Source organism: Drosophila biarmipes, chromosome 2L, assembly GCF_025231255.1.
Source record: "Drosophila biarmipes strain raj3 chromosome 2L, RU_DBia_V1.1, whole genome shotgun sequence".
Lineage (NCBI taxonomy): Eukaryota > Metazoa > Arthropoda > Insecta > Diptera > Drosophilidae > Drosophila > Drosophila biarmipes.
Window position 1 is genome coordinate 9,106,803 of NC_066612.1, and position 26,987 is coordinate 9,133,789.

The window sequence follows — 26,987 nt, forward strand, 5'->3', positions numbered from 1 at the left end:
CGATACCGATAGTGTATTCGATACCATGAGACGCAAAATCATATTCAATATTTATCACCGCGCAATCGACGACAGACTACAGGATTATCGATATAGCATTAGTGATATTCCTCGTTATCGATCCTACCGTCAAACAAAATACTGATTACCAGGGCAGCGGCACGGGCTGGTGTCTCTGCTTGGTCGTGCACTCGCCGTTCGTTTGATTTTTGGGTCATCTCTAATTTCTTATTTAAACGGTTTTTCAAATTCAAAATGTACATTTCCTTTAAGTAACCGACAACGAATATACAAAAACTTACTTAAAAAACTTAAAAGTGAATTTCGTCGAGTGGCTCCTCGACCACTGCCAGCGCAACCACTATGCTGCCGACCAGGAGGAGCGCCATCTCTGCGTCCTCTTTACTTCCGGGAACATCTCTAGGGCTTACCCCAACATAAAGGCCCATTTCTGGCCGATGTCCTCCAGGAGGTCAGCATTACATCCCACCAAGCTCACCTCTTCCTCCTCCTTCGGCACTAAACGGCCGCGCGTTGTTAGTTATGGATCTGAACGCGCTGGTCATTAGAACTGACCCTTTTATTTACGTCCCCCGTCCGACTAGAAGGGTAAAACACAACCCGCCTGCAAATTGGCGCTCCCGTTTTTAGTCAAGGCAATTTCACTTTTTGAATTTTGTTTCTATTCAGCGCTGCCAGAGAGCTTTTTTGGCGCTATTTTCCAGCTTCTATTTACTTTCCTCCTTCAGCGTTGCCAGACAGTTTTTTGTGGTATTTCTCGGTATTATTTGGGGCATCCCTAGATTCGATGTACGATAAGTCAGGGGAAAATGTCACGATAAATATTTATTTTATCGACCTATTGATATTTTGGTTTATTTTTCCCATCCCCAGTTGTTTTTTTTGTTTATTATTATCGCGACGGTCGTTGCGCGCTGGGTTTTATTTTTTTAAATAGTGTTCTTCCCTGTGGGAGACCGCAGTAGCCCAAACGTCGTAGAATCGTCGCCTGCCCCACAAAGAACCAATTATTTCCTTGCGCAACCGAAGGATAATTTCAAATTTCATTTGGCAACGGTACCGGAAGGCAATTAACAAAGACACGCAAGAGCTTGCACACTGCACACGGCTATTATGCAAAGTGCAGCATTGCAGCTGGCCAAAGATTGCAAAAAAAGAGAAAATAAAAACAAATGCTAAAAGTGCCTTGACAAAGCGAGAATTCCCCTAAAAACCAGCTGAAGCTGTGATCTCGGTTTTCGGTTCTCCGCAGAGTGGGTGGCGAAGTGGGCGGGATGGGGGGCGGTGGCTTGCTGGACCTCTACTCCATGGCCTGGGAGCACCTGAGACCCGGAAGCTCGCCCGTCGACTGGTGCGAGGGCAACTACTTGATTTCGTCCAACATCGCCGAGTTCGTGAACACGGTGCGTATGTGCAATTTATTTTAATACACTTGCCTTGCTCTAGTTAGTTAGCTAGGTTGTTGTCTCTGCCCCTCGCACAGAGACAGCTGCGAATTTTCCCTATGTGCTGGGCCTTGACCTTTTTAGGGCGAGAACGTAAAGTGTAAACAAAAGATGCTGCTTGCCACGCTGCGTTTGCCAGAGCGAGAGGCAGCGTGAGAGCATTTTCGCAGTGCGACACCCGGAAAATGCAGTTTTCTTATCGCAATTAACCCCTGTTGCGGCTCGCACACCCCTCCGATCGATATGAAACTTGGCATATGGGTAGGAAAAGACAAAATGTACGTCTTACCCTCGGATTGTAAACCCCTGCCTCTGGGGAAAGGTGCAGCACGAGGTGCAATGTGCCAGTTATTTCCAGTATCTTAATATTTGATATTTTATTTTTTTATTATACCAGCAAAACCAACCCAACCACAGTCTAAATATAGAAAAATATTACAATTTAAAAGATCTGACACAAAAAAATTGAAAAAATTGTAAGTCCTAAGTTTATTTGTCCAATTCTTCCATTGATTCAGAGATTAAATAACCATATAAATGTTTGTACACCCAAAATAAGCATATAACCTGTACGAAAACAGCCCCTATTGATTGCAATTCTCATTAAAACAAGCTTTCCAGCAAATGTAACTTGACATGTGACGGATTCACTTTCATTATTTCTTATCAATGATAATCGCCCGAGGTTACCGCTGAAACGCAGTTTTAGTAAACAAACAACTAGGGTAAAGCTAAACCAAAACAGTGACGAAGCTGTTTGCATCTTGGTTTACCTGCGTTTTGTTCTAGAAAATATATGGATAGTTAAGTTTTTATTTTTCACCGTTTATAGTACCAGGCCTAAACTTCTAAGGTCCGAAAGGTTATCAGCCCCAACCTCCTATTCAAGAATCCATTAAACACATTTGAAATGGAACGCACAATCACTTATTTCTTGAAGATAGGAAATCCCTATATAATTATGTAGAACAGCAATTGAAACGATTGGTGATACACTTCCGCTCGCTAACGATAATGGAATGGTCAACTCTTAATTGGTTTCGGTGACATGAGTAATCGCCTGTGGGCCAATGAAGTGCAAGTCGTTTAAAACGCATTTCGGCTTTGTTTCAATTGGGTTTGCTCCACCAAAGTTGTGCAAGTGGAGTGAATGACCTCCGCTCTTGACACTCCACTGCACAATAAAAAGCGGCGTTGGCCTAACCCATTTCCTTATCAATTGCTTTAATGTTATACGAACATGTAAATGTTTCTCCATCCACTTGGAAGATGTGATAATTGCTGCCCCACTCGCTTTGTTGCCCACTCAAAATAATTGCAGGTAATTCGATTTGCTCTGAAATTAACGTGACAGAGTGCAAAGTGTTGAAGTGACACGTAAATAATGGGAAGCAAACACAATTAAATATTTATAATGCCAACGCACAGATGAGTAAATACAAATTGAGGATTTATTACAATGAAATTTTTAACAATAATAAAATGTTAGTAGATAGGTTAAAAAATATCAGTAATTGTTGGAAAGAATGTCGGGATAGGCTAAACTTTAATTAAAATAAATTATTGTTGTTAATAATAATCTATTTTTCTATATTTCTCCCCTTTCAGTTCAGCAATATCCTGTTTATCCTCCTCCCGCCCGTGCTGATAATGCTGTTCAAGGAATACGGACGCTTCGTAACGCCCGGCATCCATGTGATCTGGGTGCTGCTCATTGTGGTGGGCCTCAGTTCCATGTATTTCCACGCCACCCTGAGCCTAATTGGCCAACTGCTCGATGAACTGGCCATTCTGTGGGTCTTCATGGCGGCCTTTTCTTTATTCTATCCGAAGCGCTACTATCCCAAGTTCGTGAAAAACGATCGGTAAGCACAGTGATATCACGGCCTGCACCCCTATCTAAATCCCCGACTTTCGGTTTCCTTTGTTTGGCAGCAAAACCTTCAGTTGGCTCATGTTAATGTCGGCGATCGCCGCCACGGGCTTGTCTTGGTGGAAGCCCATTGTTAATGCCTTTGTGCTCATGTTCATGAGTGTTCCGACCATGCTAATGCTCTACACGGAACTACAGAGGTGAGTTCAACCCACCGACTCAGTAACTCGTAAATCTGAGGTCTTACTGATAGCAGCACGTTCTGATTTCCCCGCCTGGTGACCCGAAATGAACCGAGTCCATAAATCATGTATCTACCATCGCTCATCCTTGCTATCATATCGTATATGCGACTGTGTTTTATCGTTGGGAACAAGTGTACTAGCCAGAACTTAGCCCCCAGACGAATAGATTGTGAAATTATTTCAGCCTTATCAGCGGCTGTTTACTCAATTCTATTTTTTTTGTCATATTCGATTGGGAATGGGCCGACTAGGTCAAAGGTCGACATGGAAAGGTGTTTCCCTGCACCGGGAGCAGATGTTCTGGGAAAGGCGTCGGTTCATCAATCAATCATATCATATTATCAAGTGCGTAATTACGATAAGCCTGAAGCAGGCCCACTACAGTAGCACTTCACTCGAAGGCTCACTGCTTATATTGGTTTGGGAAGCTAGTGTGCCACTGAATGGATACTCCCCTGGGATTTACAACTGTCATAAAGTTGAGTAATGCCTGACGTAACTGGGTTACAGCTGTGACGAATTATAGTGACACTATTCTTTGGCAATGGACTGTATTTACTATTCTTGTACCAATTTCCAACTCAGAACTTTAATACGAAAACAAGACATTTAAACAAATTTCGGATCTTTAATATATTTTTACAATTTTTGTGTTAGGCTTCACTAGGTTTTTTTAAGCTGTCCTTACAAATGCAGTATTTCTTGGCGTTCTTTATATTTATGCAATTGGCGTCGTTTTTGTACGAACTCAACCGACTGAGATCCTCCACATTTATGTATTTTAGCTTCTGAGTGCGGCTATTCCAACGGACAGTGGCCTCGAAAAGGGGATGTTTCGGAGATGTTTTGAAAACAATTATGTAAACGTGTTCGTCCTTATCCGCCGGCTTAAGGCCTGTGGACAGGATGCTTTTGCGGTCTGCTTTTTCCACACTTTCCAGGGTAAAGTCGTGGCAAAGGTCGCTCAGATCATGGCTAATTAAGTGATCATTCATTTGCTGCACAATCGCCTTGGCTATATCCTGCACAAAAGGGGAATTAGTGACCGTTTTGGTGGGCTGACAGCAGCACCATTTCTCCTGAATTCCGGCCATTTGGCAGGTGCGATTGAAGGGCAGCTCCAAAAGTAGCGATTGACAAGTCTTGCACTGCCTTGCCCTGAGACTATGCGGAAAATCAGCCACGGATTTCTTATCCAAGTGGAGCAAATGCAGCAGAGTCATGTACACATCGTAGTTGGAGGACAGTCGGTTCTGGTTAGTCTTCAGATTTCTCGCAAAATGGGGATATTTCCTCTGAAACCATGTCGGCAAATGGATAAACATCATGGGCATTCGCTCCTCGAAATACCCAGTAGAAGCCAGTCTCAAGGTGTTATACCGATGGCCATGATCACTCATCAAAATCACTATCGATTTCCTAAACAGACCCGACTCCTCGAAGGACTTTAGGTACTTCAAGAAGAGAGGCTCCAAGGCCGTGGCTGCCTCGAAGTAATCGTGCGTGAAGCTATTGCTCCAGATCATTCCAAACATCGGGGTTCTGCCCAGGAAGCGATCGATGAACTGCTGGCCAAAGTCCCAGACATAGCTGAAGCTGAGGTGACGACCCACACAGAAGGGGTAACCATAGTCACTGGTCACCTTGAACTGTTTTTCGATGGCCAAGAGCAGGGGACGCAGATAGTAGTCAGTGGGCTGCTTTACGAAACCCGGTTTCAGATAGTTGAAAGTACTGATAGCCTGGCAGTCCTCGGCAAAGGCTGTGGTATAGTTGGCGTGTTTGAAACGCTTCCAAATAAAGTTAAGAGTGTCCAGACAACCGGGTTTCTTTACATCACAGAAGTGCTTTACTCCTTCTTCGGAATCTCCCGTAAGCAGGGCCAGAAGATTGGGAAAGGTGTTGTCGCCCACCTTATTGTAGCCCTGCATTTCAAACCATCCGGGTTGGCTGACGAACTTGTGCACCAAAGGCATCGCTCGCCGGAGGTTTATCCGCGACGTGGAGTCCAGTCCCATTATAAAGACACTCGGCTTGCGCTCCACACTCTGTTTCCTCACAAAGTCGTCCACCTTTTTCTTTGGCAGGCGGTCTTCAATGAAAGAAACGGCATCCGTTTGGAGCACCTTTTGGTGGTTCCTGGCATCCTTCACATAGCATTTGCTGATCATGAAGTTTATATTTTTCGGAACAAACTGGTGGTTCCTGAAAGGTCGTATTCGGTACTCCCTGGAAGAAGTGGGAGTGGCACAGATCAGATTTTGGATTATAAAGGTATATATCCTACGGTTAACCTGCTAATTTAAGACTTAAATGGGCAGATTGCGTAGTGTTTATTTTGTACTTACTTATAGGAGTTGTCTGGTTTCTTGACGGAGTTATCTCGCGATACCTCCCGGTACTCGCACTTAATGGTGGCCTTCCCCTTTGTTTTCAGAATGGGCTTGGCCAGGTGCTCGTGTATATGCAATCGGTACTGATGTGTCTCAAAATCGAATTCGCTTGTAACCATATCGCTGTCGTTGTGGCAATGTCTCAGCTTTTTCTTGTGGAAGTCAATCATGGTATCCCACGTAAAGGGGTTTACGGCGGGCATCTGGCAAACTGGACTGTTTACATAGTACTTTTGGTTTCCTTCAACATTGTTTTTATTCCAGAAGCCTAGATGTAATAAAAAGAAAACGGCTTGAAGCACCTTTCTTATCCGATTCATGATTATCACTAGTTGAAAAACTATTATTTTCACTCAAAAGCGTCGTTTAATAATACTATTGGCAACGCCTTATTTATTTCAACTGAAAAGTAAGAGTGAGGTCTAAATAGTAATAAGTTAGTTTGGTTAACTTTGTATACCCTTAACTAAGAAGGTTTTCGAAAACGTTAAGTATTTGTATTTTTTTATGGCTTAATTATGTCTTTTAACAAGTTTGTTTTTTATGTTTTAACGATATACAAAGAGTGCTAGAAAGCCGATAAAAGTTTGAATTTGAAATTTGTTATCACCATTGTTTTAAGATAATTTATTTTTAAGGTCCCATAAATTCTAAAAGTATTATGTATTCTATTTTTATATCGTAAGGTAGATACATCTGATATTTTTTCCTTTCTTTTCCCATACAGAGTTAGAGACCAGAGGGTTTACCGCCTGGGAATCCGATCGACGACAGTCTGGGCCGTGGCCGTTTTCTGCTGGATTAATGACCGAGTTTTCTGCGAGGCCTGGTCGGCGATCAATTTTCCGTACCTGCACGGCTTCTGGCACATCTTCATCTTCATAGCCGCTTACACGGTGCTGGTGCTGTTCGCCTATTTCTACGTGGAATCGGAGCTGCCCCAGCGACAGCCGCTCCTCAAGTACTGGCCGAAGAACGAGTTCGAGTTCGGGATACCCTTCATCTCGATCAGGAACCCAGGTAAGGCCCTGCGTAACACCATCTAAGGACGATTCCGGAGTGGAGAGAGAGAGCAGAGAAATGACCAAAAACCAATGCGATAGCATCGTAAATGCTTTGCAACCTTAAGCAATTATTGTAAAATTACAGAAATGTAATTGTGGCGCACACATTTTATGTAGTTACGAACATTTTATTAGCCATAGATATATTTATAGAGCAAACGAATTGGATTCGCAGTTGTGTCTGAAGAGAAAAGTCTGTTAGCGCGTTAAGATACGTTGCAACTGAAAACTCAGGCCTAAAACAAATAATAATAGTAGAGCTTTGCTTAGTCCCCAAACGAAGGACGATTGCTCAATGTAGCTAAAAAGACATATCCCAAAGAGAAAGTAAGAAATCCATACCAAAATTAGTATTTCGCCTAGCAGTTCCAATAAGTTCAATCAAAGTCTTCTAAGCCGTTCTATGAGTATCTGTTACCATCAGACTGTGATATGTTATGAACTAATTCATCCCATGACTTCCAGAACGAACAGTTCCTACGCTTTCCCAAAGAGACAAACTTGTTTACTTAGGTTGTCGGTACCTGAATGTTTTATTTGTTATTTGTTTTGTGGTAAATGTTCTCTCTAATCTTTGCAAACTCACAACCTAACACCTACTAATTCTGGATTGAAAAGCCATGTAACAACTACTAACCGCAACTAAACCCAAAGTACACTAACCCAAGTAGATCGTTGCTCAAAGTATGATAAAACTTCAAATGATCCGAACCGCTACCTTGCTGATCCCCACAGATTCGAAAGATTGGCTCGTCTACTGCAGCCTGTACATGCAGGACTATGACTACAAGCACGGCAAGAACTAATGCAAGATTTCGGATGAAGGGGTTCCCCCAACGGGGAGCCTTCTCCAAGCATAGACAAAAACACAGCGTGATATAAGTTAGTGTTGCAGGAGGAGGAACACTTAAATTAAATATACACTACATAGGCGTTATAAATGTAGCTGTCTGCCAAATGCAGAAACCAAATTATGTATAGCTGCCATAACTAGAGCGTTACGTTAGGAAATATGATTTACCTAGTTTAATAAATGTCAACAAATGTACTGCGTTAAATCCAAGCTCCTTTGTTTTAGCCTAATAAAGAATATTATTTCATTTGCTTTTGTATTTATTCATTAATATGTTGCACAAACATACTTTACTTCTACATACTTTGTAATTCGTATAACTTTTCATTCCCTTACATGGTAAGTGTCTTTTCCTATGCGTGTGTGTCTTAAGGAGGTTGGTGAGTGTTCGCTGAGCATTGGTCCAATAAAATTCGTTAGGCAATGTTACAAGTTTCGAATGTAAATTCCGTTTCTCTAATCCGAATCCGATGAAATGTTGGTGCAGGAGTCATGGGCGATGCGTTTGTTGATGGGATTATAGATGCCGTTGAGCGGATACGGACCGCGGTAGCTGATGATGTTCTTTGGTGTCTCGTGGATCTTCACCTCGTACAGCAGCTCGGGTTTCTTCAGCTGCAGACGGATGTTGTCCCAGATGTAAACGGCCAAATTTTCTGTGGTACTGGGCTGGGGGTTGAAAGGAAAATATTTTTAGTACTTTAAGCTGGGTTTCCTTTTCAGGTAATTTACTGTATCGGCAAAGTATTCGACATCCTTGTCGAGGTTTTTGTGATCCAGGCGCTTCATAATCACTGTCTCAATAGCCTCCTTTAGCTCGGTGATGTTAAGCACCATTCCAGTTCGCCGATCGATGGGACCACGAACGGTTATCTCCACTGAAAAGGAGAGGAAATCGTTAAGATATGTTATATTTTCTTATTTTTATATTTTAAATCGGATACCCAATTTCTGAGAAATGTAGTTTTTAAAAACTTTGTTTGATTTGCGCTTTCAAATCTGTACTATATGGTCTTATTCAGCTTTACCTTAAATTTTATAAAATTAAGCTTTAAAAGATTTATAAAAGTAATCTATAATATTATCCTTAAAACATCAACATTGATTTTAGTACCTTCCGTATTCTACTTTAATTGATATTCCAAAAATTCAATATAATAGACTTGTTGGACTTTAGTTTCCTTGGGCTTCACCTGTGATGTTATAAAAAATAACCCCGATCTCTAATCAGTAAATATTTGCGCCATATTATGCTTACTTGGAGCATTATTCATTATCAACTCTCGGTTAGCGCATATTCGATTACCTATGAGCGTTGAACTTGAATATGGTTTTGATAAGCGAGCTTGTCGGCCAAGGTTTTGCTATGGTTAGGCACTTTTTGATCTCGGATTACCAGCAATACGGGGGATATACCCCATTGAACGCGGGTTATTTGATACATTTGCCATTTTGCAGCTAATCAGGCATTTAATTGTATATATTTAGGGAGAGTGTTTGTCACCTGTATAGTTGTGTCCGTGGCCGTGGAAATTGTTGCACTTGCCGAAGACTTCCAGGTTCTCGGCATCGCTCAATTGGGGGCTGCAAGTAGAGTCAAGGGAATCAATACAGATGGCACTTAATTGGTTTGCAAACTGTGATTGAATCAAGCAATTGAGCAGATTCAATTTGATTCAATGCAATTACCTATGAAGACGGTGACAGGCGCTGAAAGTTTCGCGTCGAGTGAGGAAGGCAACAGGTTGCTGCGACATTATAAGTCCGCTTTAGATGATACAATATATCTGGATTGCGCTATATATAGATCCGCGATTAATCAGCTGCACGCGTCAGCACTGTTTTACAATGAATGCAAAACCTGCTTTCAAGTCGGGCCTATTTATATGGTGTTTGGTTATTGGGAGAACGAGGAAATTGTTGGAATTGAGCCACAAAAGCGGCGACTGCGAAATGACAACAAAAACAACGCGTTCGGAACTAGTTTCTTCTGAACCTTTGAAATCAGATCTAATTGCAGCTGATTTGTGTGTTTTCTCTGGGCTCTGTTTAGATTGGTGTTTGCTGCAAAGATAGGCGTTTGAAATATAAACTACTGTTTACCCAGTAAATAGAAAGGCGGCTCACCTTTATTTGCTACGCAATTGTTTAATAATATTTACTTTTGTCTACGTTGCTCGTCAACAGCTGTTCCCGATAACACAGAGCGCTATCGGCTATCGGTCAGGGCGGAGGGCTCTCACGTCTAGTGACTGTTCACGGTGACTAGGTTGGGTGTGTATTCATAACTGTTCTCAGTGATTTGGTTTGGAAAATACATGTACAAGCGAATATTACTCCTAGCAAAGGACTAATTTAAAATATGGGAATTTAAACATAACACTAGAAAAAGTACATAATAGCCAATGGGGCACAGGAGGAAACTAATTGCAATTTCTAAAGGAGCTTTAAAACCAAAATTCAAAAATTACTTAATTTGGATGTGGCTCTATACAAGTTTGTTTATTTTAACTAAACTCTTGGCTTAAAGGATGCATTTTGCAGCCTTTACAGATAAATCATGTTATTTTAAAACAAACTTTTTATTCCATAGTGAGCGTTAAAACAGCACGTTTGAAACAAGTCTGTTGTCCATCCCTGGCTATCAGTGGCGTTGCCAGACCAGACCCCTACCCCTCTCCAAAATCAACCCTGCTTTGTTATCGGCCGACGTTCGTCACTAGGAAAAAAATCAACAAACGACGCCGCGCAATAATTCGAAACTTCTTGCAACTATTTTATGAAACTGGACAAAAACGAGGACTAAACCAAAAAGAAGATGAGCAACAAGAGCACACCCGTGCGCCAGCGCATCCAGCAGTTCCAGACGCGAGGCTCGCACAAATCGACGCCGGCGTCGGAGATCAGCGGGCTGCGCAAGAAGGTGCTGATGACGCGGAAAGAGGATCACCGGGATCAACTGCTGAATACGGCCTTCACTGGGGGATCCACCACGCCGCAGCCGAAGCCCAAGCCCACATCACTGAATGCCTGCTACACACCCTCGTCGCTCTACAGGAATGCTAACAATACGCCCGGGAGAACAAAGACTCCCGGCACCGGAAAAACCAGCTGCAGCAGGACCAAGGATCGCGACTCCATGATGGACTCCTGTCTCAGCGTCTCCGAGGAGAGCAACATGATTGTGGCCGTGCGAGTGCGCCCACTCAACGCCCTGGAGTGCACACGTGGTCAGGTCACCAATGTGGTCCAGGTAAATGGAGACAGCAATGAGTTGACCGTCCAAGCAGGCAGCAGTGCCGACAACTCGGCCGGAGTGACGCACTTCTTCAGCTACGACCACGTCTACTACTCCTGCGATCCCGAGCGAAGGAACTACGCCTGCCAGGCGAAGGTCTTTGAGGGCACAGCTCGTCCTTTGATCGACACAGCCTTCGAGGGCTACAATGCCTGTCTGTTTGCCTACGGGCAGACGGGTTCGGGCAAATCCTACAGCATGATGGGCATCGAGGCGCTGGACGATGCCGCTTTGGATGGTGGCCCGCCACACGACGAGGCGGGCATCATTCCACGGTTCTGTCACGAGCTGTTCCGCCGGATAGAGGCTGTGAAGAGGCAGCAGCAACTGCAGGTGGAGGTGGAGGTCAGCTACTTCGAGATCTACAACGAGAAGATCCACGATTTGCTGAGTGTTCAGCAGGCAGCCGCTGCATCTGGAGAATCCACTCCCGTTCAGCAGCACCATCAGCAGCAACAGCAACGACCAGCTCTAAAGGTGCGGGAGCACCCCATATTTGGGCCCTATGTTGTGGACTTGAGTGCCCACTCGGTGGACTCGTACTCGGCGCTGCGCAACTGGCTGGCCGTGGGCAACTCCCAGCGAGCCACCGCCTCCACGGCCATGAACGACAAGAGCTCACGCTCGCATTCCATCTTCAATATCGTCCTTATCCTAACCGATCTGAGCAGCGATGATGCCTTATCCTCCGATACGGACTCGGGCTCGGCATCCTCGCTGCGGCAGACGCGGCGCAGCAAGATCAGTCTGGTGGACCTGGCGGGGAGCGAGCGCATAAGCGTCTCGGGTTCGAATGGCGAAAGGATACGCGAGGGCGTCAGCATCAACAAGAGCCTTTTGACGCTGGGAAAAGTCATCGCCGCTTTGGCCGATTCCCGCAAGGCCAACGGGAATGGACCCCTGGGATCTGGAACACCCAGTACCTTCGTTCCTTATCGCGAAAGTGTGCTCACCTGGCTTCTGAGGGTAAGTGTTGCCAAATAGTATTAACTGCGTTTTTACTTATCAACTGGGTCAGTGGACTGGACTACTTTTGACTAATGATAACTGCTTCTTATTCTTTTGTTAGGAAAGTAACCTACTCGATATTTTAAATTAAATCCAAGGGTAGTAGGGGTCTGTTGCATATATTTTAACACTTTTCGGCTTGGAAAAAAAGTAAAATTGTTACTTTGTCTTTGGCATGCGATACTTTTTGTAGTTTTCCCACCTCCAGCGGATTGGTTATCAACACTTTCGCTTTGATTAGCCAATGGCCCACGGAATGAGGTCTCCTCACAATCAGTAATTACCCGGAAAGCAATCAGTACCTAGAACTGCACTGGGAATGCTTACGACACTTTGACCTCTGTGGAAAGTAACCACGGAAATTTCAAACAGCCATATATTTGCATAGTCTAAACTGTCGAATTGTTGGGCAAATATAATTTCGGTTTGCCGTCGATCTCGTGATGCTTCCACAAACTCTCTGTCTAAATGATGATTGTTTTAAGATGTATGTCGTCGACCTGTCTTTTCAGACACGCTTTTTATGATGTCTGAATATTTCATACCAGGTCCTATGACAGATTCTTGTTTATTTATCCAATTAAATCTTATACTAATTACTGTACATAAAACAAACATGCAAAAAATATGAAAAAGGAGAAGATTGGATTGAGGATTTCTAGAATAAAATATGATTTGTTTGCTATTTTTACTTTATAACTGAGCTATCATTTGTTGGTTTATTTTTGTAGATAAATACTCAGACCCAGTTACTTATTTATTATTTCTTTATCGCTTTTGATAGTGAAGCTTTTTATCAGGGTCTTAAAGTTGAATCCGCGCCGCAATCAATTGAGTGATTAAAGAGCTGGCTCCTTATCATATACATTTTAACTTTTGCTTATCTTTTTATTCGCTCATATACTTTATGACCTGATCTAACGACACGTGTAGGTGTTTCACAAATTTATTTTAAGAAAGCTATTAAGAGAAAACAAGCGCTTTATCTACATTGTTGATTCTGTTATTGCAAAAGCTTTTGTTCTCTTACTGCATGAGACATTAATATACCATATAAAAAAATCATCCCGTCTCAATTCTGTTTTTAGAAAGATAAAACTGCTTCTAGTCATGTAAATGACTTTTATTTGTAAGCTGTGAAAATTGAGGAATAAAATTACTTGTTTAGCAAAGATTACAACGCTGAAAGTCTTTACAGATGGATCTTCACTAAAGTTGTATAAAATGGAAATAGATTACACAACTGAATCACTAATCCACTCAAATATTTTCCATTTTAATTATCATTACATAGACTAAACAAATGCTCACGATTTTAACTAGTTGTTTGGTTTGAGTAATGGCTTGAGTTTTCTTTGCTCACATGCTACGTACTTATGTGTATACTTCTGGTTAACAAGTGCTCTCAAAGGGAAATCACGAGCCTTACCACTTTTGTTATATCTTAATTCTTGAAGTATTACAAAGTCCGTAAATCGCTTGTAGAGAGTTTTATATAATATAGGTATCTGCGTCTAAATAAAGGTGCACTTGACATTTTACGACGTAATTTATAACCGTTCTATGAGTAATTAATGGGCGCCGCAGTGAAAGGCTCTTGATTGAAGGTACTGCAAAGTACAAACACTTGTCGTTTTTCCCGAAACCCGTTCCACTAAGTGTTGTTTATTGTCTAGCCACTTTAGTTTAAGTTACGGTAGTACGCCCCAGAGAATCCCTCAAAAGATTCACATTAATATATGGGCTTCGCCATAAAAGGAATGCAGTTTCCTAGAATGGCGTCGCACCCAATTATATCATGACCAAGTCAATAGGAAGCCCTTGAGAATTTTTTTTTAATAAACTAAGCAACCTGGAAGTTCAAGCGACCTTGCTCGAGTCCATCTGCGATTGCGATTATATATTTCTAGCCGTCCAACGTTTCTGGAACTGACTATCTTTTAAGTACTTTTCCTATCTTTGCATAGTAAACACCAGTTTTATGTACATCTTTTTGCCAACCCAGCGATTCAAAAATACTTTGCAGATAGTGTTTTGCCTTTTTTATTTTTCCCGGCGTACTCTGGTACTAAAACAATATAACACTTGATAAGTTATCGCGCCTTCTGAGTTGTGACACCAACAACTTCAATTGTTGCTGTCGTTGTCGCCGTTTTCCACATTTACAGGCCTTAGGTTCGCATTTGCAATTGCCCTTGCTCAACTTTTTTCCATCCTTAAGAGCTGCAATAGAACAATATAATTACAGTTGCACAATATGAATTATTTATAGAGATAAAGGGTAGTTGGCGACCACTGTGTTACTGTGTTAATGTGGAGTACATTTCAATAACGTAAATTAATAAGATTCCGAATACTGAGCATTAATCTGTGATTATAGTTAGATAATGCACACTACCTAGTAAATAATAAAGTATTTAGTGATCACTGTAGGGCTTGTGTGCCAGTGATTATTACATACGTTCCATAACACAACTTATTTTTATCTCTACTCCGAATGCTTAAATAAGATTATACAACTTCAAACCCCGTAGAACTTCAAGCTATAAAAAATTTAAGTTTGCAGCAAACATGTGGATTTAAGACTAGAAACCTTTTGTTTATAGCCATAATCAGACACCGGGTGCCATAAAACCATATACGAATTCTAGCACAATCCATTCTCTTGTGATTCAATAGGTATTGCTTTACTCTGTGAACTTATACCTGTCATTAGGTGGCAAAGCCATGATATAATTACATTTGACTAACAATGAGGCACTTAAATTTAAATATTTGTTGTTTTGTTAGAGCGTTTTGTGAAAGACTGTTAGCTAACCGGATTAGTTATTGTGTTTTAATAATAGGTACACTTTTCATTTGTTAAAAAAGGTCAAAAGCCCATCATAATTCACCTTGCGACTTGACTCCTGTGGATGTTTTTAGTTTTTTTAACAGGCGGTTTAGCATTTTGAAAATGTATTAGAAATTTTAGAAATGTTAACCTCTTATCCCGTTTGATTTTTTTTGTATTTTAATTATTTTTGAACTGGATGTAACCTTCACATGGCTGGAGGAACTTTGGAACTGCAAGTGTCGAGCCCCAAGCGTGCTTTCTAAATAAATTCCAAGCTAACTTGTTCGTGTGCAAAGCCCCTAGAAACCGCAATGAATTCATAATCAACCCAAACTCACTTTGGCTAGCCACAAGCATTGCCAAGATAGTGAGTGTATGTGGGACTCCAAATATAATCCAGAAACATCGAATTGAATGCAAATGGAGTATAGGGTTCACACGATTTAATTTTTGATTTATTGCATGCGAATCGTGTCCAATACACAAAGCGTGCCACCAGGGCGTACGTCATTGTATTATTTTCATAATTAGCGCCAGGCGGAGCACTGTTGCCACTGTGAATTTTCAAATAAGCCACGTTTGTGGCTCACAATTGAATGCTAATTAACCGGATCGAAGTAATGTGACATATAAAGCCGTAACAATATGAATAATGCCCGAAAAACGTTGGACCTATTTCAGTTGCTAATTGAACAAAACACCTGGTTTTTCATTGGCGGCAGGTGCCGTTTAAGTAATAACAAAATTTAGATACAGTGGGGAAAACTGTTTGGGGAAAAATGTAAGAAAGCGAAAGTGTAGCGCAAGTTTTGTAACCTATTTAGCTTGAAGCACGTTTGCAATTTATATAAGAAAATAACGTAAGGTTTCGGCTTCCCGCATAACTACAATTGTAATTTAAGCCAACGCATAGTAGTATATTTCGCCTTTTCACCCCCAGGCAAGTTCTACTCCCCGAGCCAAGTGGTTAGCATTGAATATAAAATGAATCGAATTCGCTGTACAAACAACTGGGTGTATGGCTTCCCTCCATGAGTTGTTTTTCTCAAATCCCGCCCTCCCCGTACACCCCACTGCAAACACCGATGCATACTCGCCCATATATGAAAATATAGCGTGTGGGGCAGTCCACAGATGGATCACCCGGTCGGGAAGCCGGGAGAAAGAGCAGTTTTCTTTGATTAAGGCCCTGGCTGATCTCATCCCACGCGTGTCAAATGTTCATTGCTCTAATTCAATTCAATTTTGCTGAGTGGGAAGTAATTTAGCTAAGGTTATGTTTGGGCAAACTTTGATTGTTGGCACCGGTGACCTAGGAAACCATCTATGAAGCCACCTCGTTGCATGGTCAAGTTCCAGGCCGGTTTATTCGGGTTCGGGGTGACTTTTTCTGGGTCAAATCAAGCTCCCAGGGTAATCGCTTAGAAACTGACCTTAGCCATTAGGTGTTTACTTAATTGTATAGTTATCTTTCATTCAAGCTGGGGAATATTTTGAGATTAGGCTACAAAAGACGGATTAACTTCAATTAGTAAACTGGTGCGAGACGGAAAGATTTCCGTAAAGATTTGCATAAAAAATTAAGGAATTTTTTGGTGAAAACTGAACTGGTTTGGTCCGGTGGTCCTAACTGACCCACCGCAATGTAATTGGAACAGGTGTACTTTTAGTTTTCTTGACAAAAATTATAGTAACCTTCTCTTATAAAAGAAACATGCCATATTTTTCCATTTGTTTAAAGAAAGTGAGAATTTGTAAATAATTTTCTTTTCGTTTGTAGTTTTATTGATTTATATATAATTTAAATTAAACATTAATATATAATATATACGATATATAACATTGTATAAATTGAAAATTTTCTTGGTACCTGCAAGCAAATTTTTTCACAAATCAATACATCTTTTGATCAATTACTTAAATAACTAATGCAAATGTTAATTGGTTTTGATAATTTTCCGTCTTTCTTGCACAGTTGAGCCTGAACACTAAGTAACCTAAAAATATTTTCTGTTTTTCTGCAATTATAAGTTGTGTTAGCAAAATTTAACTTGGCATAAACTCTTGAAACACTTTCAACTTGTACATATATAGCAATATTACGATTAATTTTGACACTTGCTCGGACTGTGCAATGCTCAGTTGGTATTACAATAAATATAGGGGAATGTCTAATATAGACAAGGATACAATAAAAATCCGGGGTCCAAAGTATACGTAGCTACACATACATCGAAAAAATAATAATTATCAACCTTAATTGGCGCCAATGAAGCATTTTAGTTAGTTATAGGTTTCATTATGTCTGGTTTATATGGTATACCTGTAACTGATCCAATAAGGTTCAAAAAAATCAAAGAAAACAAAACTTTTGCTTAAAAATTTTCTACTTCTTTCTTACTCAGTCTCGTACGCAAAATAGAAAATTCAGTTTTCTGCTATTTTTGCTTCCCTTGTTATGTGTTTGTGTATATCATTTTTTTTGTAAGCTTTTTTTACGATGTTTTTGTTTGCCTAAGGTCAAAAAAATGCGTTGGTCAAGCTGGGCAGGTTCTCGTTATTTGATTTTCTCATCGTGTCGGTAAACAAATTACGCCTTGTAGTTGTACATAACTGCGAAGTTGGTGTAAAAACGAAATGGTAGCTAATCGGTAAGGGGAGTTGTAAATTGGTATCAAGTTCAAGTTCTGGCTCTTGTAAATGGTAGTGTATTCGCGATGCGGAAATGCTGGGGCAGCCATTTTTTAAAACAGGGTACAGTTGCCTTCGATTTTTGTAGCTGCCGATGGTGTCTCGCCGTCTCACTCTCTCCTTGTCGCGCAATCTTCGTCTTTAACAGCTTTTTCTCTTTTCTCCTCTGGCTCTTCTTTGTTTTTGTTTTTTGTTACTCTTTCAGGTTTTTCCTTTCTTCTGGTCACATTTGAATATATGGCATTTCGCGACTGTCCGTGGGAATCGTCGGCAATAGAGTCGTCCCGCTCCCTCTCACACCTTGCAGCTCTGGGGGACGGCAAGGACGTGGGACTGGCTGTGACTGTGGGCGTGCTCCAGCTCATGTTCGTGCAGGTCCTCCTCGTCCTCGCAGATGCTGTCATGGTGCTTCCGCTGCTCGCGCTTGCGCATGTAGTTGATGAGCGGCCGCTTCTTGTGCTCCTTGCAGAACGGGCAGTCCTTGCGCATCTGCCTCTCGGACTTTACCTGCTTGCATTTTTCTGTAATCGAGAGGATGGGATAGGTCACCGGTTAGTAAAGGTCGCACTGTTCGATTGGCCTCGACTGTGCTCCACGCTTCCTCCGTTTTTTGGCCTACGTGCGTGCCCTCTTGAACGCCCTTCTCTGCCTCCAGACAGCTGATTTGACTACGTGACGTCGCTCGGCTAGCGTTCACGACTTCACGTCGCCCGCTATGTTTGATCCCCCACCCTGTTTTCCCGTTATTCAATAATATGCAACCCTGTGACAGCTGTGATCTAAAATGTGATTTTCTGTGATTTTTAATTCATAATTTTATAGAAACCTTTTGATTCGCTCTTGACTTCCTGAATGCTTAGATGAACTGCCTCTGTCGATTAAACTATTGCTTTGATTGCTCAATTGACCATGTTAAAGGCTAAACGGTTATTATTGATTAAAGCCCAGCCGATCCAAGTGGAGAGAATCTATTCATAGCCGCTGATAAGCGACCTTGCATAATCTATAAATGTATACACTGGAAAAAGGGATTTCTTGCCAAAATGTAGGGCATTTTCGGTTATATGAAAAATATGGCTTTAATACGAGACCTAAAATGAAATCACTCTTAATCTGGCTTTAAGAGTCATCTTTGTTTTCTGTATTTTGTTATTTAACTGGTACTTAAATAACAATTTTTATTACTGTGCATCAGATAATCATCAACAAAAGTTTACCTTTCGCACACCTCAGGTTTGTTATTGCGCTTTAATTTTGGCACACAAACACAATGAAGCCCTGCTTTATTTGTCTTCCCCAAAAAAGAATCCATTGTCCGGCCACCTGCTCAACTCTTGTGAGCCAATTCTGGAAGTACAGTCAAAGTTTTTGACGTGTGTCCGATTCATTATCGTGAAAAAGTCGAATGCAGAGTATCTCTGGACTCAGCTGACCTCGAGTTTAATCACCTCTTAAAAAGCCACACAATGTACGTCTTTTGTTGCCTTCTACGGTTTTCCACGAGTTACGATATACTCTGTTTTTTTATACCTATCTTAATTACGCTTTAACTTTGAAATGCCGGAAATTCGCGACCTGAACCTTGTGGCTTTTTACCTGCGATGTGCAATAAAGCGCCAATATCCCACAGCACGTGGATTCAGGCCGATATAAACAGATTGTCAGGGGGGTTTGGTTGGTGAAGTTGATAAGGCGGGCTGCGCCAAGAAGCTCTAGACACCCTGTGTTTGTGCGCAAAAAATAAAGGCGTGTTCCGCCACACACCGCCATACATATCTACACATGGGGCCAAGAAATCAGGCTGGCTATTTATAAGTGCTTGCAAAAACAACGAACAACACACGCAATTCACAAATACAGGCGCGGAACGTGCCCTGGTTTTATCTCTACGTTTTCCGCGCAGTGCATTTTGGGTGCTATGCGACCCTGCAGGTTATCGCCCAAATTACCTTGCACTCGGCTGTAGCAATCCTTGACCGCATGGGGGGAACTGGTGGACTCCAGGGTTCCGTAGGGAAACTCCTCGTAGTCCCGGTAGTATCCTCCGCGCATGGTCCCGCCATATGCCATTGTGGTGTCGCTGACGCAGAATCCCCAAACATCCATGTTATAGGTTTTTCTTTTTTCTGTTTATGGAGCGTTGCAGCAATCAGTGGGACGGGTTGTGGGTGTGTTTTTCTCTCTTTTTGCGCGCGTTGTGCGAGGTCGTTTCACTTTGTCTCTCGGTTTTCTCAAGCGTCCAATGAACCCTCTGCTTGAATCACTTTGTATCGTCTTTCGAAAAACGCGTATTTTAATGCACACTTGCGTGGAGTACGCCAAGTCAGGTATCTCAATGCAGTTGTTTTTCTTTCTTTCTCAGTTCGATTTCACCGAATTTCGATGTACTCTGGTGGAAGTCTCTCATGAAACTGAAAGCCGAACACTAGAGTTACTGCATTTTTGTAGCCATCGTGCTTCGGCTTGTTTTGCTGCCGACTTCGGGTCTCCCCTATACTTACTGGTGCTGTGTCTACGTGTGGATGTGTGGGGACAGTCCGGGCAAAAAAATATGACTTTCTCTGGGAGAAATACATTTTACTAAGAGCAAAAGTCTACCCTGCCATGTGGTGTTTCATTTGCTCATAATTTCACTATAACTTTTATAATAATAAGGTCGTTCGTGGTACTTTATGTTCATTTCTTCTACGGTCACCGCGAATTCTTGTGATCCAGACGTTCATGTATGGTATATAACAATAAATTATTATATTATAGATAATAGATTATATTATTATATATAGATTATAGCTAAAATTGAATTTTATGATTGACCTCTAATTCTTCGCATAAGAAAGACAGATAAAGTGTCTTAAAAAGCCAGTGTTACTCAAAAATATCTTACTTGAACTTGTTATATTTTTAACTAAGAATTCTTTCAAGTGTCCATATTTTTTTCCCCGCGACTGTCAGGTGGTATGTGCCTGCCTGTTTATAAACACGTATGTACGGCGTTGTGTTTTGTTGTGTTTTCGCGTCTCGTGCTTTTGTTGAAGCTTCACCTTCCACCCGAACCCGCCCCTCGAGTGCTCTCACAGTGGTCACAGCTCTCACATGAGGCACAGTGGGACGCATCTCTCGAAATCACTCTTCTTTAACATGCAACCATTTTCCAAGTGATTCACTCCACGTTAGTTTGATAATTTTTTATAAATGTTAATTAACTGGGGGCTTCAAAGATGCTCTTGGAAGTTTTTCTCATTAGCGACAAATTGCTAATACCGAAAAGATGATGAAAGGCAGTAGTCATGAGAGTGATCTGTTGGGTGTTGGCCGGCTGATCATCCAGAGAATTGGTTGGATATATCTTTATCAGGTTCGCTAATCACAGTCTAGACTGCAGGCCGAGCATTCCGTGATTTAGCCTCATTTATCAAAAGAAATTTGGTTGCCAGGTGCTGTTTCAAATTTTTTGAGTGCTAAAAATGAGGGTCTGATCGATTAATTTTCTATAGTCCATGTAGACGCGTGTTTGAGAGTGTGACTTTTGGAAGGCTTAATAACCCCTCAAAACATGTAAAACCACAAGCTGCTTTTTTTCAGAACCCTAGAGGTAAACGTTTTCGAGTAGCTTTGAAAATTTGCGTAAACCTAGTGTTAATATGTGGTCTACGTCATTTTAGCCGGTTCTGATCCAGGTTGTTGTTGTTTTGCTTATAGAACGTACCGCCGCTATTAGCGACTTTCTGCGGTTTAAGTTGTGCGCACGCGAATTTTGGTCATTTATCGGAAAGATCGTGACTGATTTCTAAAGGTGGGAGGCCGTTGAAGAGCTATATTTGGGAAAAAATATTTTTTATATGGTACGCTTTGGTACGTGAATGACTAACTGCGATTCCCTCCATTGATTGAGTTAATTTGCGGTTAATGGACCCAGTTTCAGACGTTCAGACGACGACGACAGGCCCCTTGAGGTCACTTAAGTTAAGGCAAATTTTTTTTTAATATCGTATCTTTTTTCTCCACTGTGCACGCCTACGCCGCTGCTGCTGCGCAGTTTGTGTAATCAACCATCCCCTTTCCGCGTTCCTCTCAGTTTTGGCCCACGGTGCTGACCTGCTTACTCAAACAAGTGTCACTTACGCACACTGCCCAGTATGTGTACTAAATAGTTAATACACAGTTATGTACGTAGGTTTTAATAAATATGTACAATGTACATACATTGTACACAGGCAAAAAATCAGAGCGATATGAAATGAAAAAACAAGGTCAAAATTGATAAGAACCTATGATGCCATAAGTCCGGGTTCAAGTCCTGCAGCCTAAAAAATCGTAGTAAAAGTATATCTATCAGTTTTACAAGAAACTAGCTTTTGTGTCAAATTGATTTGTATTTAATCCTCTCACGTATTCTTCCTGTGTAGATACATAAATGCATGCAAATGAATTTTGTTTGCACAACAACTCGTCTACCTCCTTCTCTTTCCTCGGACTGCAGTTTCTGATAAGGGGGCGATAATGATCATCAGTGGGTGCCTTTGTCACGGTAGTTTTACGCAAACAGTTGGGCGTTGTCTTATCATTTCGCCCGTCCTTATCGAAAACACACACTCGAAGGTTTAGATTGTCCATTTTCCATTCCTTGAGATTTTCACGCATCTGTTATTAGTGCTTTTAAGTGCTTTTCAGTCGCCATGGGCCCATTGTTTACCGATCGTTAATCATCGTATCCCTTATATAAAGGGGTATATTGCTTTTCAGAAAGTTTTGCAATCTATATGACTTATGGCACACGAGAGGGGTGTGTTTTATAGCCAGACCTGCGTTTTAATTTGCCCCATAATAAAATACGAAAATATCATATATATTCATAAGGAATCAATATTTTAGTGACATCATATTTCATGTCAATCCATGCCTATCGCATCGAAATGAAATGGACCATTCCAATAACAGTCCCCTATAAGGAACAATTAAGATTATGCATACAAACAAGTTTTTATTTGGAACTGTCAATAAGCCAATCTATTAAAATGTCATAATGTAAAAAAGTGCATAGCAAGGTACTTAACTTGCATTTCCATGCATAACTCATCCCACTCTAGGGGTGCGTTTTCGGGTACTAAAATGTTCTTTTATTAACTTAAATTAGTGATAAATTCAGTTGTTTTTTATCTGTTTCAAGTAGATGCTAAAAAATATTTACCTCTGTGAATAACACTTAATAAGTAAAAAGTGAGAAAGTCAAAGCCTTAATACTCATTTGCCATATTGACCCAACCAATTATGAACTGCATTTACCCCAGAGATTAACATCAAAACAATACAATTACTCATCCAATCCCAAGATGCAGCACAAAATTGTGAATATAACTTTTTCTCTGTCCTCATTCCAGGAAAATCTTGGCGGGAACTCGAAGACCGTCATGTTGGCCACCATATCACCGGCTAGCATACATGCGGATGAGACCCTGGCCACTTTGCGGTACGCCTGCAAGGCACGCTCCATTGTCAACCGGGTGAAGGTGAACGAATCGCCCCACGACAAGATCATCAGGGATTTGCGCGCCGAAGTGGATCGCCTGAAGTCCTTGAGAAATGAGTATGAACGCCAGAGGCGTTTATCCGGCAATAATAACAATCCAGTGCCACGTAAGATCATTATCGAAACCTCGGTGGATGAGACAGAGGTGGAGGCACTGCGGCAACAGCTGGCCGAACGGGAAAGGGAGTTGAGTCGAGCGCAAAAGTCGTGGATGGAGAAGCTCAAGGAGGCGGAGGATCTGCGCAAGTCGGAGCTGCGTGTCCTGAAACGCCGCGGATTGGCTCTGGAGCTAACCGCCGAGCAGAAGCAGGCCTGTCTGGTCAATCTCACCGCTGATCCCATCCTGAGTGGCACCTTGTTTTACCTGCTGCCTCAAGGACTCGTTCGCATAGGACGTGGTCGACTGCCCGGAGGAAATGCTAGCTCTCAGCCAGATATTGTACTGGATGGTCCACTGGTGGCTTTGCAGCACTGCACCATCGAGCACGAACGAGGTGGCAAGCTTTTTGTCATTCCCGGCAGCGAGGATTTTGAGACTTATGTAAACGGAGAACTGCTGGAGGATCGTCGGCAGCTATTCCACGGTGACCGCCTGGTTATCGGTGGCTCCCACTACTTTCGCATCTCCAATCCTTTCTGCTCGCAAAGAGGCAAGGGCGATCATCCGGTGGATTTCCAATTGGCCCACCAGGAGATCCTACAAAAGCAGGAGCAGCAGCTGCGTTCCGAGCTGGAGGCGGAAAAGCGGGCTGCTCTTACGAAAATCGAACAGGAGCGGGCTCAGCATGCCCGGGACTTTGAGGAGCGGCTGCAGTGCCTCGAACTGGAGCAGTTCAAGTATAAGTGCAACAGCGAGATGCTAGAGACCGAGCGCCAAGCATTAGCTCTGGCCCAGCAACAGGAACACACTCCCCTGAGGCAGGAGGATGCCGTATCAACGCCAGCTCAGAAATCCACCATTCTAGAAGACATCCAACGCATCATGCTAAATCCCTCGGAAGAGAGTCTGCACAAGACTCAGTTGATGGTCAAGGAGGCCACCCAACGATGTCGCCAGTTGAACCTGCCATTGGAGTTTCGGCAAACCCAGACGCCCGATGAGTTTGGACTGCTTCGCACAGTTATCCTAATCCTAGACAAGCAGCGTGGCCTCAAAGCAGAGTGGCCCACAGCCAGGTTGGGCGTTTGGCTGGATTTGGTCAGGGACAGTGCGGAGCAGCAGGAGAAGCTGAATGCTAGGACCATTTTCCAGAGTGTTGAGGTTGACTGGGAGCCACTGGACGCGGATCTCAATGAGACCCTCAGCGACACCCACAATTCCAGTCGCATCGCGCTGAACCTGAGTGCCATGAAGGATGTGCTTTTGAACAAGCCGCTGAAAAGACTGCTCAATGTGTCCAGCAGCAGCAATTCACCCCGACAGACTTCTACCCCTTCACCTGGCAGCTCACTGATGCAGTACACCAAACGACTGCTAACCTACGATCCCGAGGAGACGCCAGGTAACCAGAGTGGTTTCACCACGCTCGTCCAGCAGGAGCTGCTGACGATGCAACGCTCCGCCCAGCGACTGCGGCGGCACTGCGAGAATGCCCTCCTCGAGCGGGAGAATCAGCAGGACAACGGTGTCCTGGCCGTCAGCCTGCAAGAGGCTCTGTCCCGAATGGACACCGTGCTCAATGGGATGCACACTTCACTGGCCCGAGCGGAGGCCACTGCAAGTGTCACCTCGCCGACGAAAACACAGAAGGCTGTGCGCTTTCTTATCGATTGACAACGATTAGTTCGCACCTTGGACTAGATTTTATGCTGCAATGTGCTTTGCGCTTGTTTTTATGTTTTTAAATATATATATTTTTGTATATTGGTTTTTAAAAATAAAATATTAATAGCACCATCAAAAGAAACTGAATTATGCCTTGATTTACATCAATGTGTTTTTTTTAAGAATCTTTGAGCGAAGGTTTAGCATTATATAGTATTTTAACACACAATTCATAGAAACCTTAAAGCTAATTTAAAAAATTGCTTATATATTAAATTCATAACTTGCGCCATGACTTGCATCTACAACTGTTTTAGCAATGACAAGGTTGAGTTTTCAAAATATTTTAACTTGCAATTCATTTTCAAAATTGTTTGCACATTAAATCACCAACTTGAATATCACTGGGTTTATACCATTAGCTTATCACGGGTTTACCAAATGAAACGTTTTTCGATCTAAGTATAAATACTTGTAATAACATCCAATTATTGGTTTATAAAAATATAAAAAGGGCCTTAATCTGATAGTACTGTGCATAAGACCCATTAATTAATTGCATTCTGATTAGTATCTGGCACAAGAATCTCTCTCAAGGGTTATCTTTTTCCAGATTATCGGTTGCTTGCCCTTGTAACTTTGTGTTTAGCTCCACTACCCAATTGCAGAACTGTCCATCCTTGAGGTTGACGAAATCGGCAAGGAAGACATTCACTCTAGGGTCCTCTTTTGGCTCGAACGGGCCCGGAATCTGCTCCTGAATCCATGGCTGCAGCTTCTTGTCCACCCGCTTGGCTGTACTTTTCAGGGTGAAGAAGAGTCGCAAGGCAATATATCGACCCGTGGGCGTGATGAGGCACTGAGAGACATATCCCTGCTGGGGTTGTCGCGACAGCAGGGAGTCCTCCAGAAAGGATTGCAGCTTCTTGACGCTCGCTTTATTGGGCCATGGTGTGGGCCAACTATAACTGGGCCAGAATCTTAACGGCAGCGGAATGGGACACCGCCTGTAGATGATCACCAGGTTGCGCTGCATCTCCGCACACCGATTCAGAGTGCAATCCTTGAGGGAGCCATCGGCGGTGGAGTACAGACGGTGGCCGAAAAACTGGATAAGCTCCTTGTGCAGCTGCTGGTGATGAGCCACTGTCAGAGCGTAGAAGTGCTGCAGGTCCAAGATGAGCAGCTCCTCGGGATGGGTCTCCACGAACTGGCGAATCTCTAGTAGTGGTTCAAATACCTCCATTGCAAAAAGGCCATGACAGTAGTAGAACTTGTCCTCCTTCTGGGCTATCCTCAGGTCGAAGTAGCGCACACCTAAGTGCAACTGCTCCAATATCCCGGAGTTCTGATTTTTGCTCCAGCGGCGCACAAAGCATGGAAAGAAGCGATGCCAACGCCTAATGGCTGTTTCCGCGTCAGGCGATAGTTTGGACTTGCTATTTATGCCATATGTCATTGAATTGTGGGAACCTATAATAGATTGGAGACGCCTTAATTAATTCCATTAAAGGGGTGATCTCATCCATACCTGGAATGGCCAGATTGATGATGGACAGGTCGCGCAATTCACTAGGCAGATCCCGCATCCAGTGCTCCTTCGACATGGTGCTCTGTTTCTTTTCTGATAATAAGACTGAACGTTAACGATATTGTGATACTGCGGGCCATAAATAATCCGGGGCTTCCAAATGGGTGCCTTTATAGCGAAGTATTTTTCGTAGGGCTGCATTTGTTTTGGTATTTATTAAATACCCAGTAAACAAAAACAGCTGATTTGAAGTTTGAAATTTGGAACCCGCCAAAAACTTAAAGCATAGAAAGTCACTGTCGATTTCCTGTAATTCGAACTCTTATTTAAATGTTGAACTTAAGACGAACCTAGTTACCTTCCTAAGGTTAAAGTTCGACTACACATTATACAAATATCAAGAATATCTATAGGTTTATACAATACCTACTTAATAC

The 26,987-nt window shown here is 42.4% G+C and overlaps 6 protein-coding genes across 9 annotated transcripts; 2 read left to right on the top strand and 4 right to left on the bottom strand.

The window, feature by feature from the left end:
* The first annotated feature begins 901 nt into the window (after positions 1–901).
* LOC108032666 (alkaline ceramidase) lies at positions 902–8,141 on the top strand. Its single transcript, XM_017106626.3, has 5 exons — positions 902–1,424; positions 3,075–3,331; positions 3,402–3,539; positions 6,705–6,997; positions 7,777–8,141. Exons 1-5 carry the CDS (start codon positions 1,296–1,298, stop codon positions 7,845–7,847), a joined length of 888 nt encoding a protein of 295 aa, XP_016962115.1. The 5' UTR covers positions 902–1,295; the 3' UTR covers positions 7,848–8,141.
* Positions 4,193–6,321, bottom strand: LOC108032665 (uncharacterized). Its single transcript, XM_017106625.3, has 2 exons — positions 5,933–6,321; positions 4,193–5,813 (listed from the first exon to the last, which is right to left on the bottom strand). Exons 1-2 carry the CDS (start codon positions 6,295–6,297, stop codon positions 4,238–4,240), a joined length of 1,941 nt encoding a protein of 646 aa, XP_016962114.1. The 5' UTR covers positions 6,298–6,321; the 3' UTR covers positions 4,193–4,237.
* LOC108032667 (6-pyruvoyl tetrahydrobiopterin synthase) lies at positions 8,134–10,113 on the bottom strand. The gene is made up of 5 exons (XM_017106628.2): positions 10,022–10,113; positions 9,584–9,958; positions 9,399–9,478; positions 8,627–8,772; positions 8,134–8,563 (listed from the first exon to the last, which is right to left on the bottom strand). The coding sequence occupies exons 2-5, from the start codon at positions 9,649–9,651 to the stop codon at positions 8,351–8,353; spliced, it is 507 nt and encodes a 168-aa protein (XP_016962117.1). The 5' UTR covers positions 9,652–9,958; positions 10,022–10,113; the 3' UTR covers positions 8,134–8,350.
* Positions 10,114–10,597: 484 nt separating this feature from the next.
* On the top strand, positions 10,598–25,181 carry LOC108032567 (kinesin-like protein KIF14). Of its 2 annotated transcripts, none has more exons than XM_017106464.3 (2): positions 10,598–12,158; positions 23,106–25,181. In XM_017106464.3, exons 1-2 carry the CDS (start codon positions 10,713–10,715, stop codon positions 25,026–25,028), a joined length of 3,369 nt encoding a protein of 1,122 aa, XP_016961953.1. In that variant the 5' UTR covers positions 10,598–10,712; the 3' UTR covers positions 25,029–25,181. The 2 variants fall into 2 exon arrangements, with proteins under 2 accessions (XP_016961953.1, XP_043950530.1); XM_044094595.2 differs by lacking the exon at positions 10,598–12,158 and adding an exon at positions 21,453–21,520.
* Positions 14,228–20,155, bottom strand: LOC108032571 (uncharacterized). Of its 3 annotated transcripts, none has more exons than XM_017106471.3 (2): positions 19,677–20,155; positions 14,228–14,423 (listed from the first exon to the last, which is right to left on the bottom strand). In XM_017106471.3, exons 1-2 carry the CDS (start codon positions 19,831–19,833, stop codon positions 14,269–14,271), a joined length of 312 nt encoding a protein of 103 aa, XP_016961960.1. In that variant the 5' UTR covers positions 19,834–20,155; the 3' UTR covers positions 14,228–14,268. The 3 variants fall into 3 exon arrangements, with proteins under 3 accessions (XP_016961960.1, XP_016961959.1, XP_016961958.1); XM_017106470.3 differs by lacking the exon at positions 19,677–20,155 and adding an exon at positions 15,095–15,304; XM_017106469.2 differs by lacking the exon at positions 14,228–14,423 and adding an exon at positions 16,796–18,248 and having other exon boundaries at positions 19,677–20,151.
* LOC108032569 (PI-PLC X domain-containing protein 2) lies at positions 25,075–26,717 on the bottom strand. Its single transcript, XM_017106467.3, has 2 exons — positions 26,551–26,717; positions 25,075–26,492 (listed from the first exon to the last, which is right to left on the bottom strand). Exons 1-2 carry the CDS (start codon positions 26,624–26,626, stop codon positions 25,612–25,614), a joined length of 957 nt encoding a protein of 318 aa, XP_016961956.1. The 5' UTR covers positions 26,627–26,717; the 3' UTR covers positions 25,075–25,611.
* Positions 26,718–26,987: the final 270 nt, after the last annotated feature.

Excerpts from the sequence above, each read along its gene's own strand:
- LOC108032666 (XM_017106626.3), top strand. The coding sequence starts at position 1,296 with ATGGGGGGCGGTGGCTTGCTGGACCTCTACTCCATGGCCTGGGAGCAC. Across the intron at positions 3,540-6,704 it reads CTCTACACGGAACTACAGAG|AGTTAGAGACCAGAGGGTTT; the intron begins GTGAGTTCAACC and ends TTTCCCATACAG. Across the intron at positions 6,998-7,776 it reads CATCTCGATCAGGAACCCAG|ATTCGAAAGATTGGCTCGTC; the intron begins GTAAGGCCCTGC and ends TGATCCCCACAG.
- LOC108032665 (XM_017106625.3), bottom strand. The coding sequence starts at position 6,297 with ATGAATCGGATAAGAAAGGTGCTTCAAGCCGTTTTCTTTTTATTACAT. Across the intron at positions 5,814-5,932 it reads AAACCAGACAACTCCTATAA|GGAGTACCGAATACGACCTT; the intron begins GTAAGTACAAAA and ends CACTTCTTCCAG.
- LOC108032667 (XM_017106628.2), bottom strand. The coding sequence starts at position 9,651 with ATGTCGCAGCAACCTGTTGCCTTCCTCACTCGACGCGAAACTTTCAGC. Across the intron at positions 9,479-9,583 it reads GCCTGTCACCGTCTTCATAG|CCCCCAATTGAGCGATGCCG; the intron begins GTAATTGCATTG and ends CTCTACTTGCAG. Across the intron at positions 8,773-9,398 it reads CCACGGACACAACTATACAG|TGGAGATAACCGTTCGTGGT; the intron begins GTGACAAACACT and ends TCTCCTTTTCAG.
- LOC108032567 (XM_017106464.3), top strand. The coding sequence starts at position 10,713 with ATGAGCAACAAGAGCACACCCGTGCGCCAGCGCATCCAGCAGTTCCAG. Across the intron at positions 12,159-23,105 it reads TGCTCACCTGGCTTCTGAGG|GAAAATCTTGGCGGGAACTC; the intron begins GTAAGTGTTGCC and ends TCCTCATTCCAG.
- LOC108032571 (XM_017106469.2), bottom strand. The coding sequence starts at position 19,833 with ATGGATGTTTGGGGATTCTGCGTCAGCGACACCACAATGGCATATGGC. Across the intron at positions 18,249-19,676 it reads TTGCTACAGCCGAGTGCAAG|AAAAATGCAAGCAGGTAAAG; the intron begins GTAATTTGGGCG and ends TCTCGATTACAG.
- LOC108032569 (XM_017106467.3), bottom strand. The coding sequence starts at position 26,626 with ATGTCGAAGGAGCACTGGATGCGGGATCTGCCTAGTGAATTGCGCGAC. Across the intron at positions 26,493-26,550 it reads CATCAATCTGGCCATTCCAG|GTTCCCACAATTCAATGACA; the intron begins GTATGGATGAGA and ends AATCTATTATAG.